We start from the raw sequence: 12,738 nt of genomic DNA, 5'->3' as shown, positions 1-12,738 counted from the left end.
CCACTACCGACGTATTGTCGCATCTCAACAGAATTCGACGGTGTCGAAGAACACATTGGAAATGAAGACAGGCACGATGCACTGCCTCCATCTCCAAACAGTTGATATGAAGCTTCCTCTTGGAGAGATTCCATACCCCTGAAATGTGTTGATCCAACAGATGCGCCCCGTACCCGTGCAGCGATGCATCTGTGAAAAGGAGCAGATCCGGAGCAGGGGGGTGCAACGGAACCGATAGGGACATGCACTTGTCCGACAGGCACTCCTGTATCGGATGAGTGAACCATGGGCCCAGAGGCACTATCGTGTCCCAATTGTGACCGTCCCACCATGGGGACAAATGCCATTGGAGTGGTCGTTTGAATCGTCTGAATGATCAATGAGGCCAGAGATTCGAGGTGGCCCAACACCACGTGGAGAGATCGTACCGTAGTACTTTGCTCCCCCATCAAACGTTGCGCCGACGTTTGAAAATTGTGGATACGCGCATCGGTGGGACGAACCGACGCTACCACAAGATCGAAGACCACTCCGAGATATGTGAAAATCTGAGCCGGCGTTAACTCTGATTTCACCCAATTGGGAATAAAACCCTATTGGAGGATCGTGTCCAAAACCAACCCGACATTGGTCTGACACTCCTGTTGTGACGAAGCTGGGATCAACCAATCGTCCAGATAGGTATGCATTCGAACCCATAACGAATGAACATGACCTACTACCGCTTTTACCACATGTGTAAAAGCATGGGGACTCGTCGCCAACCCGAACAGGAGCACACAAAACTCGTACGCTTTCCTGTCGAAAAGGAAGCGCAGAAACTTCCAAAACGCCTTGTGCACCAGGACATGGAGGTATGCGTCTTTCAGATCGATAGACACAGCCCACTCCCCAATTTGAAGCAGGTTCCGTACCGAATGAACCGTTTCCATTTTCATGGAAGCAACGTCGACGTAGACGTTCAGTGGCTTCAAATTTAGGATTGGTCTCCATTCCTCATTTTTCTTCTGGGCGAAGAAAAGATGAGAATAAAATCCCGGAGTGTCCAGACTGACTCTCTGGATAGCCCTTTGTCGAGAAACTCGGCAACCATACTCTCCACTAAAACGCGCCGATCGGCGGACGGTAACAGCTGCATTCTTGGAGTGGAAGTAAGAGGGGGGCTAGAAGAAAAGGGTATTATGTAACTGTGTCGAACGACCGACAGAACCCAGGGGTTGAGACCCGGCAGCTTGTACCAATTTTGAAGGAAATGGCGGAGCCTGCCTCCCACGGGTATGGTTGCTAATGGTACCTCCAAAAGCAACTGCCGATCGTTCACGTACCCTCACCCCAACTGCTTACCACCTGTAGGCGCAACGCCTTTGGTGGACTGAGAACGGAATGCAGTACGACGTTTGCGTCCTCGCTTAGCGGAAGACGGGTTGTTACCTGGTTGCCTCCTAGTGTCAGGAACCCTAGGGATCTGAGCAGACTGTAAAAAAGCAGCCTTTTTCACAGGAGGCAGCTTGAACCCCGAAAACGTGGACCGACATTTACCAGAGGTTGAGGGTTGAGTGTTCGGGACTGGTCGTGACAAATCCTTGTCTAGGACAATATTAAAATCGGGACTGAAAAGTAAGTTTTCCCGACCGAACATGTACTAAAAACGTCTTCGCAACGTTTGACGCACTCAAACCCGCCAGGTAATGGTCACGCTGTAACAAAAGACTGTTAGCAAACAATCGGCCAGAAAACTGAGCGATATGCTTAGAGGCTTTTGACGCAGCCTCCAAACAGCCTTTCGCCATCGCGGGAAGGCTCTTGACAGCCTTATCCAAGCCAAATAGGAACGTACCTAAATAACCTGGAACCTCGACTTAGCCAGCCGTTCGAACGATTCCAGATCCACGATTGGCAAGGACTCATGCGGTGATGGGAAAAAGCGGCTTGCACACTAGCGGGAACGACCACCGGATGTTCGAGAAAATCTGCCCCCAACATCTCATAGGAGCTCCTGTTAAGATTTTCCCCATAGGCAGTGCCGTTGGGTACTCATCAACACCCACTCCCAGGATACGATCACTGCCAGTGATCAACGCATCAATGTCACAAAGTGAACTGTGCACCTCCTGAGCAAGTGGTAAACCCGACTCCTCATTAGGAGTGACCAAATTCAAGGAACGGTTCCCGAAGGAGACACCCTTGAATGTAGGCTGGGCCTCAACCTGAGGTATAGTGTCCCCGCATACCTGTCAGACCTGGTCCCCGACAAAAGCCAGAACCGCCGGATAATCGCACTCCTCCTCTACCTCCAAACTGGAGTGAGAGAAAGCTGGGTCAGCGACAGAATCCAGTCCAACCGACGCTTCCTCTGAAGCCAGGTCACTGTCCACTGGATCCCGAAGATCTACATGGACTCCTCCCCTTAATCGAGACGCCCCTGGGGCAGTGTCTCCCAAGACGGAAACAATAGGAACCGAACGACAATCCCTAACTGCATCGTCAAACTGCTGTCGAGATGCAGTTTCTGCTGGTTTTGGTGGAAAACCAGGGGGGGGGGGGGGGAGAGAGGAGGAATGGGAGCCGCAACCGACGGTCCCGTCTGTGAAAGCAATGATCCCAACTGAGGCGAAGTGTTCAAAATAACACAAAACTCCGAAACAACGTTTCCTGAAAGCCTAACAGTCATTCCTGCGCCAAGTGCGGAACGGTTGGAGTTTGTGGCCACAGAGTACCCCCAGCCAAGGGGTATCTGCGCGAACCTTGTCCTCTATCGAGTAAAGTCAAAGAGATAAAAACCAAAGACGGTGCAAACTGTGAGGAAATGTCCGTTGCTACCGAAGTCAACAGACCCTTGGGGTAAACATATGCAAACGGAGGACCCAAACAGGATGAGTCCTCCACCCAATGGCAGAACTCTCCTCAGGCCTTCAGAATGCTGAGGTGCCGAAGTGACTGTCAGCAATCGAAGGCAAAGTCGGGGCCATCTGCTCTGCGGACGAAGCAGTGGACATATGCACAATGGAGGGCATGTGCTCGGTAACCGATGAAGTCGTCAAAACTGGTGCCGTGACGACTTCACCCTGCACCCCTTCTGTTTGTAAAGGTAACCGTAAAGACGATGGTGATGCCCGAGTCAAAGACGAAGCCACACAAACAGAAGAAGGCGCTGTCACTAACGAAGATGGCTCACGTACCACGGTCACATTAGGAGTCCGGGGGGGTGCGCTCCTGAAGTATCGGTATCTGTACTCATAACACGGACCGACGAAGAAACACACTTGTGTTTCCCCCCTTTCCGGACGCTTTTCGAAGTGTCCACAGACTTATGGGACCTACCCACTAAGTCCGACTTGCCGTCTACAGCCGAAGCAGCCGACAAGATTTTGCTGGTACCCGAACCCTGAGTCTGTGAACCGAACCGAACCGAACCGAACACACTGGTCAGGAGACCACGTGGTGCAGATCTCACACTGACGGTCTTGAGAACAAGACCGACAGTCCGGACACAACACATGTGTGTCTTTACGTTGTAAAGGAAATAGACAACCATCTCACGCACAAACTTTCCGTGTGCTAGCTGTCAACGAACTCGCATCGGACATGGTAAATTCAACACAGAATTCCCAACTACGGTCAAGTTCAACCGAAAAACAAAACAAAAAACAAACACAAAGTTACAATGTAAAGAAAACTTTTTGCCAAAGCTTAAACAGGTGTTGACAGGTGGACTGCAGAATTGAGAATGAAGTTACAGGTAGCCCGTGCAAGGATAGCATTGCGCATATCCGGCAAGGGAGAGAATTCTGCAGTGTGTATGTATGACTCAGGTTGAATAGGATATTTGTTGTGCTAGCACAGTAAGTTGAATAAGACTAAGAGTTTTAAAGTTCTGTTAAAACTTGGTTTTTCAGGATGAGTAGGAACAAGAATACTACACCTGTATCTAGTAGATTCCATTTATCTTACAACTCAATGTTTAAAATGTTTATATCAAACTTTTTTCACTTGCGAACTCATCTGCATTTCTCAGTGTCCACTGTAGATGTAAGTCTGAGGTTACTATGGTTACATGTGGTTACTTTGGTACTACTCGCCTGTTCATAGAACTCCTCCGCAATTCTCCGAGTCCACTGTAGATGTAAGTCTTTACTCTTTGCCGGTCCGTTGATGTCTGCCAGCTTGATGACCATCTCCATGACAAGCACCCGGTCAGACTCCTGCGTCCAGTCGATACCCACCGCGTCATCGTCATTCACCTGACATCACACAAATACTGGTATATAACATATATACTGAACAAAATAAGACACTTCCGCTAACTTTGCTTGAACATAACTTGATGAAAACAAACTGGGGGAATAATTATTATATATGTGTTTAAAGAGTGTTCCATGATGCATCGTTTGGTGCAAAAATCATGGTCATAGGTTAACAAAAACTGGGAGACTTTTTGACCAAGTGTGGTAGGGGTTAAAACAAAAAACACCCACTTAATAACAGGTATGACCACCTCTTGAATTGACCACTGCAGTGCATCGCAGGTGCATAGAATTGACTAAAGTGTTGATTTCTGCCTGTGGAATATTGTACCATTCCTGAATGAGCGCTTGACGAAGTTCGTTGATGATAGCGGGTGGGTTGGGACGACGCCTCAATCATCTGTTCAGACTATCCCAGACATGCTCGATGGGGTTGAGATCAGGACTTTTAGTGGGCCAGTCATCAATGAAATCAATGTTATTTGTCCTAAGAAAATTTACAGTGCCTCTAGCTGTATGAGAGGTGGCATTATCATGCTGAAAAATCGAGATGTTGGTGTTGTTATGGAACAGAGGAATGACATGATGAGCGAGAATGTCATCGTGGTAACGTTGAGCATTTAAATTGCCATCAATGACGACTAGTGGTGAACGATAACCATGGGCAATGGCTGGCCAGACCATGACACAACCCCCACCCCCGAAACGATCTCGTTCAAGAACACAACGGTAGATGCGCACCCTGCCATCACCATGTTGTAAAGAAAATCTGGATTCATCCGAAAAAAGAACAGTATTCCAGCGTCGCCGTATCCAACGAGTGTGTACACGTGCCCAATTAAGACGATTTAGACGATGACGTTGCGTTAAAACGCATCCGACCTAAGGACGTCGTGCATGTAAATCGTTCTCCCACAGATGATTACGAACAGTTTGCCCACTGATTCAGTTATTATGAAGCCCAGGTGTGTTATCAGCAGTAGCAGTGGCAGTTTGGAATCGATTGTGCAAATGCGTGTTCATCATATAGCGGTCTTGACCACGCATTGTAACACGCGGACGTCCACGATGTGGCAAGTCATTGGTGCTTCCTGTCGTTCGACATCTTACGCGAAGATTTTGTATCGCTCGACTAGAACTCCCAACATGCCTTGCAACGTCTTCTGTCGACATGCCAGCATCAAGCATACCAATCGCCCGTTCGCGTAAATTATTGGGTATTCTTGGCATACTAAAAATGCTACAATGTAAAAAACTTTATTTTTTTTACAAATTTTGAAGCGTTTTCGTTCATTTGACAACAATGTCAGTAAAACAAATTGACCGAATACTATACGGGACATGTCGAACCATGCATGCACGTGCAAACTGAATTAACAGTGCAAAAATAATCGATAAAATTCATGAATCCTGATAATACAGCTCAAGGCTAATACTACCTATATAATTTCATTACACAATGAATTCTTTAACACAACAAATACTATATGTACAAATCGGAAGTTTCTTTTTTTGTTCAGTATATATCACACAAATACTGGTATATAACATATACATTTATATATCACACAAATACTGGTATATAACATATATATATCACACAAATACCTGTATATAACATATATATATCAAACAAATACTGGTATATAACATATATATCACACAAATACTGTTATATAAAATATATATCACATCACACAAATACTGTTATACAACATATATATCACATCATGCAAATACTGTTAGATAACATATAGATCACATCACACAAATACTGTTATATAACATATATTACATCACACAAATACTGTTATATAACATAATATATCGCATCACACAAATACTGTTCTATAATTCCATTTTATAATTACTGTTTTGTATTAGGCGTCTTGATTGGTTAAAATGCTACATGTGATCTAAAAAACTTTTTCTGTAAACAAGGGAATCCCTGAGGATTCCATAGTTTCTATTTTTATCCCAATTTTGTCTGCACTGTGAGTGAAGGTGAAAATTCAGGCTTTAAACGACTCCTGTTTTGAACTGAGACACATAATGTATATGACAGTCACAGGCCACAAAAATGAAACTTCTATTAGAAGTTATAGCAGAGAATGCTCAACAAATCAAAAGAGAGACATGAGCGCAGCTCTGTCACATTTGACAAAAACACCAAATCGACAACTTACATGCGCGAAAACACATACTCCTTCATGCACAATATCGTGACCTGTCCTTTCCGAGAATAACATCACACAATCACAAACTTTATCCCTTTCAAGTCTGTGTTCACATTCACTTTTTACTAATTAAACTTTAATTAAAATTTATAAAACCTAAATCATAATGAATTGGAGATTTGACGGAAAAAAATGAATGTAACTTTCTAAGGGAATTCCCTTATTTGTGTATTGATACAGTTGTAAATCATTGTAGAACAGAGTTCGATTGGGTTTTTTAATATAGTTTTGTATAATGGCAGTATTAATGCATTTGGAATTATATGAACGGGCTACGCCATTCATACAGTGTGTAAAACAGTTTTGGTGTTTATCATTGCATGAACATCAAAAATATAACGTTCAATTCTTAAATAACATATCTTACATCACACAAATACTGTTATACAACATATATATATTACATCACACAAATACTGTTATACAACATATATATCACACAATGTTATACAATATATATATCACAACTCATACAAAAATAACACAATTCTATTGTTGGAACACATTTTTGTCACAAAGCATAAAGTTCAAAAGAAAAAATTACAAAAGTTGACACTATATTCAAAACATTGTACTTGACAATCTGAAGTTCAAATTCTATACTCCACAGTGAATACGAAAATAAAGCACACAAAAATCAACAGATCTTCATATGGAATGTCGGGCCTTACACTGGGCTTTCCGCTGCTCAAAATATGACAGCCATGCGGGGACAGATTTCAAAACACTAGGCTTGAAACTTTGCCCTTGTATTCCTTTTAAGTAATTCACCTTAGGAAGTAAAGTAATGACGTTTCGTATGAGGCATTAATACCATGCATAACAAATTCATTAATAATCCCATTTTGACTTCGTGAAATTCAAATAGTTTTGGTGTCGGACATTGAGAGAAATCAAATATGCCAACCTAACAGAATCAATGCAAATATATATATATATATATACTCTTCAAAAGAAGAAACGCAAAACCACATTGTCGTAACATTTGGAGAATTGATTTAATTATTGAATGGTGAGTCCGATAATTACCAAATGTTGCAGGATTGTTCACAATTCACTCTAGTCCATTGTGAGTAAGTGATAAGACACACCACCAAGGTCAAGGTCATCTGGAGTCAATACCGGGTGTGGCCTCCGCGTGTGTTGACAACTGCCTGGCACCGCCTGCCCATTGAAGCAACCAGAGTACGGATGACGTCCCGGGGGATGGTGGCCCACTCGGCCTGCAAGGCTGCTGCCAGCTCGGGCAGGGTCTGGGGCTGTGGTTGTCGCTGTCGGAGGCGTCGGTCCAACTCGTCCCATAGATGCTCAATTGGGTTCAAATCCAGTGATATCGATGGCCAAGGAAGGACATTAATGTTGTTGTTCTGTAGGAAAGCCGTTGTGAGACGTGCTGTGTGAGGCCTGGCGTTGTCATGTTGGAACACTGCGTTGACGTTGGCCATAACTGGAACGATGTGTGGCCGGAGGATCTGGTCAATGTAGCCCTGTGCATTCAGGTTGCCCTGCACGTGGACCAGGTCAGTTCTGCCAGTGTGTGAGATGGCTGCCCACACCATGACACTACCCCCGCCGAATCTGTCCACTTCCTGCACGCAGTTTGCCGCATAACGTTCACCACGACGCCTATACACGCGACATCTTCCATCATGACGTCGGAGCAGAAATCGGGACTCGTCACTGAACCACACCTGTCTCCATCGCAGTTGAGGCCATTGTCGATGAATCTGGCACCACTGCAGTCGGAGTCGACGGTGTTGTGGTGTTAAGATGACACCTCGAACTGGATGTCTGGCACGAATTCCTACCTCACGTAGGCGGTTCCGTACGGTCTGGTCGGATATCCTGCGCAAACCTGGTATTGCTGCGGCTGTGGAGGTGGCAGTAGTCAATCGTTCCCGAAGGTGGCGTACCCGGATGTAGCGGTCCTGCCCGGGGGTAGTGACCCGTGGTCGACCGGATCTAGGGAGGTCACGTGTTGATCCATGTTGCTGGTAACGGTCCCACAGTCTGGAGATGGTGCTTGGGGACACATGGAATGCCCTGGCAACGGCCGTTCTGGATTCGCCTGCGTCTAGTCGGCCGATGGCATTGTTTCTCTGCGGTTCACTGAGACGTGGCATGTCCTGGATTGTCAACTGTCGGCCAGATACAGAGGCCAGGCAAGCGAACACCCTGCACTTTTATACTGTCGGTGTTCATGTTGCACGTGCAGACAACGCATGTGCAGTGGTGACATGGTTTGCACGTGGCTGCGTTTTTGCGAATATTCACATTTTGGAACTTTATTGTACAGTAGCTGCGTTTTATCGAATGTAACCGTGGGAATGTGTTTGGGACATGCAATGACCTTATATTCACAAAGCATGAACCGGTAGGAAACATAAAATCGGAGTTATAACCCATTTGTACCCTTTTGCGTTTCTTTTTTTGAAGAGTATATATATATATATATATATATATACATACACAAAAAAAAAAAATATGTTTAAAATCTAGATTAACTAACTTACTTCTCTGATTAACCCTTTGTCTTCTATAGGCACTTTAGTTTGGTGACGGATGAAAATTATATTTTGGTGTCAGTTGGAAAAAAATGTCATACATCTGATCAGTAAAATTTTAATGACTAGGTTATACCACACCAAGATATATATTTTAATGACTACGTTATACCACACCAAGATATATATTTTAATGACTACGTTATACCACACCAAGATATATATTTTAATGAGTACGTTATACCACACCAAGATATATATTTTAATGACTACGTTATACCACACCAAGATATATATTTTAATGACTACGTTATACCACACCAAGATATATATTTTAATGAGTATGTTATACCACACCAAGATATATATTTTAATGACTACGTTATACCACACCAAGATATATATTTTAATGAGTATGTTATACCACACCAAGATATATATTTTAATGAGTACGTTATACCACACCTAGATATATATTTTAATGAGTATGTTATACCACACCAAGATATATATTTTAATGAGTACGTTATACCACACCTAGATATATATTTTAATGAGTACCACACCTAGATATATATTTTAATGAGTATGTTATACCACACCTAGATATATATTTTAATGAGTATGTTATACCACACCAAGATATATATTTTAATGAGTACGTTATACCACACCTAGATATATATTTTAATGAGTATGTTATACCACACCTAGATATATATTTTAATGAGTACGTTATACCACACCTAGATATATATTTTAATGAGTACCACACCAAGATATATATTTTAATGAGTACCACACCAAGATATATATTTTAATGAGTATGTTATACCACACCTAGATATATATTTTAATGAGTACCACACCAAGATATATATTTTAATGAGTACCACACCTAGATATATATTTTAATGAGTATGTTATACCACACCAAGATATATATTTTAATGAGTACGTTATACCACACCTAGATATATATTTTAATGAGTACGTTATACCACACCTAGATATATATTTTAATGAGTACGTTATACCACACCTAGATATATATTTTAATGAGTACCACACCAAGATATATATTTTAATGAGTACGTTATACCACACCTAGATATATATTTTAATGAGTACGTTATACCACACCTAGATATATATTTTAATGAGTACCACACCTAGATATATATTTTAATGAGTACCACACCAAGATATATATTTTAATGAGTACCACACCTAGATATATATTTTAATGAGTACCACACCTAGATATATATTTTAATGAGTACCACACCTAGAGATATATTTTAATGAGTACCACACCTAGATATATATTTTAATGAGTACCACACCAAGATATATATTTTAATGAGTACCACACCAAGATATATATTTTAATGAGTACCACACCAAGATATATATTTTAATGAGTACCACACCTAGATATATATTTTAATGAGTACCACACCTAGATATATATTTTAATGAGTACCACACCAAGATATATATTTTAATGAGTACCACACCTAGATATATATTTTAATGAGTACCACACCTAGATATATATTTTAATGAGTACCACACCTAGATATATATTTTAATGAGTACCACACCTAGATATATATTTTAATGAGTACCACACCTAGATATATATTTTAATGAGTACCACACCAAGATATATATTTTAATGAGTACCACACCTAGATATATATTTTAATGAGTACCACACCAAGATATATATTTTAATGAGTACCACACCTAGATATATATTTTAAAGTGCTTTCTTCATCATTATACTTTAAGAAATGACAGTCATGACTCTAGGGGACTATTCCTGACTTTACAGACATTTAAACATGCCCCTTCCTTAGAATATTACCGTGGGTACACCAAATGTTTCTGGTATTCCTAATGTTTATAGTAGCTTAAACAGAATTTTTTAAAACAGGTATGAAATTATCGAAGGAAAAATCCAGTTTGAGCTGCTAATTTGAATGTTTGGGTCTGGTGTTGACCACTTTTGAAATATGCCCATGGATAGCCAGCCCTCATTAGCCGAGTTAGATGGCAGCTTCCATTACCATTGTATTTATGGAATTCAGCTTTGTTTGCAATATTTAGCACAAGACAGTCAACTGGACCTTAGCACAAAAAGATACTTGCAAAGTGCGATATAGGGTATAGTGTTTCCCCCAGCTTGTTTTAGCATGGTGCGGCACCATGCCTCAATAGTCTAGCACCATCTTGCCGTAATCAGCACCATGCTGCCCTGAGATTAATCAAGACTTTTTCAGTAATTAATTCTAAAATTACCTTTATAAAACGCCCAAAAAGGTATTATTAATTAATAAAATATACCTTTTATATCTTTTGCCATTCATTTATTACAGCAAACACATAAATTACATTAATGTTTACTTTAATTAATTTTTGTGTATTTTAAATGAAAAACAAGTGCTCCGAAAATGGTGAAAATGCCCCAAAAGTCTTTGGTCTACCATGCCTTGCCTAATTTCTAGGGAAATCATTATAGGGTAAGTACAATAAAGGCGGTTGGCAGTAAATATTAAAAGAGGAGAATCGGTCAGAATGATTGGACACTGTTAAATTGGATGTGTGTATTATAGATCACATAAATAAAGCAGCTTTCAGTGAAGACTGTACAAAACAACGTTGAGAACATCCATTTTGAAAACAGAGCTCTGCTAAGATTACAACGTACCTTTGCATTGAACTCTGCGAGAATCTCAAAATGGCGTTTGAGGGTGATTGAACACACCTGATGACAGAGTCTGTGACTTACCTATTCTGAAGTAACACTCTGTGATTGAACACACCTGATGACAGAGTCTGTGACTTACCTATTCTGAAGTAACACTCTGTGATTGAACACACCTGATGACAGAGTCTGTGACTTACCTATTCTGAAGTAACACTCTGTGATTGAACACACCTGATGACACAGTCTGTGGCTTACCTATTCTGAAGTAACACTCTGTGATTGAACACACCTGATGACAGAGTCTGTGACTTACCTATTCTGAAGTAACACTCTGTGATTGAACACACCTGATGACCTGATGACAGAGTCTGTGGCTTACCTATTCTGAAGTAACACTCTGTGATTGAACACACCTGATGACAGAGTCTGTGACTTACCTATTCTGAAGTAACACTCTGTGATTGAACACACCTGATGACAGAGTCTGTGACTTACCTATTCTGAAGTAACACTCTGTGATTGAACACACCTGATGACAGAGTCTGTGACTTACCTATTCTGAAGTAACACTCTGTGATTGAACACACCTGATGACAGAGTCTGTGACTTACCTATTCTGAAGTAACACTCTGTGATTGAACACACCGATGATGACAGAGTCTGTGACTTACCTATTCTGAAGTAACACTCTGTGATTGAACACACCTGATGACAGAGTCTGTGACTTACCTATTCTGAAGTAACACTCTGTGATTGAACACACCTGATGACAGAGTCTGTGACTTACCTATTCTGAAGTAACACTCTGTGATTGATGACAGATGTGACTTACCTATTCTGAAGTAACACTCTGTGATTGAACACACCTGATGACAGAGTCTGTGACTTACCTATTCTGAAGTAACACTCTGTGATTGAACACACCTGATGACAGAGTCTGTGACTTACCTATTCTGAAGTAACACTCTGTGATTGAACACACCTGATGACAGAGTCTGTGACAGACTTACCTATTCTGAAGTAACACTCTGTGATTG

At 41.5% G+C, this 12,738-nt stretch overlaps 1 protein-coding gene across 1 annotated transcript in view; it reads right to left on the bottom strand.

Annotated features, from left to right (window-relative positions):
- Positions 1–12,738, bottom strand: part of LOC121370224 (cGMP-inhibited 3',5'-cyclic phosphodiesterase A-like) — a 218,294-nt gene that overhangs the window by 15,137 nt on the left and 190,419 nt on the right. The window contains exons 4-5 of the mRNA XM_041495346.1: positions 11,702–11,758; positions 4,080–4,241 (exon numbers count right to left, since the gene is read on the bottom strand). Coding sequence (XP_041351280.1) covers positions 4,080–4,241; positions 11,702–11,758 — 219 coding nt within the window. The remainder of the gene's footprint in view (positions 1–4,079; positions 4,242–11,701; positions 11,759–12,738) is intronic.

The sequence above is a fragment of the Gigantopelta aegis genome, chromosome 4 (genome assembly GCF_016097555.1).
Source record: "Gigantopelta aegis isolate Gae_Host chromosome 4, Gae_host_genome, whole genome shotgun sequence".
Lineage (NCBI taxonomy): Eukaryota > Metazoa > Mollusca > Gastropoda > Neomphalida > Peltospiridae > Gigantopelta > Gigantopelta aegis.
The sequence above is the reverse complement of the archived record's forward strand: the minus strand, read 5'-3'. Positions and strand labels throughout refer to the sequence as shown.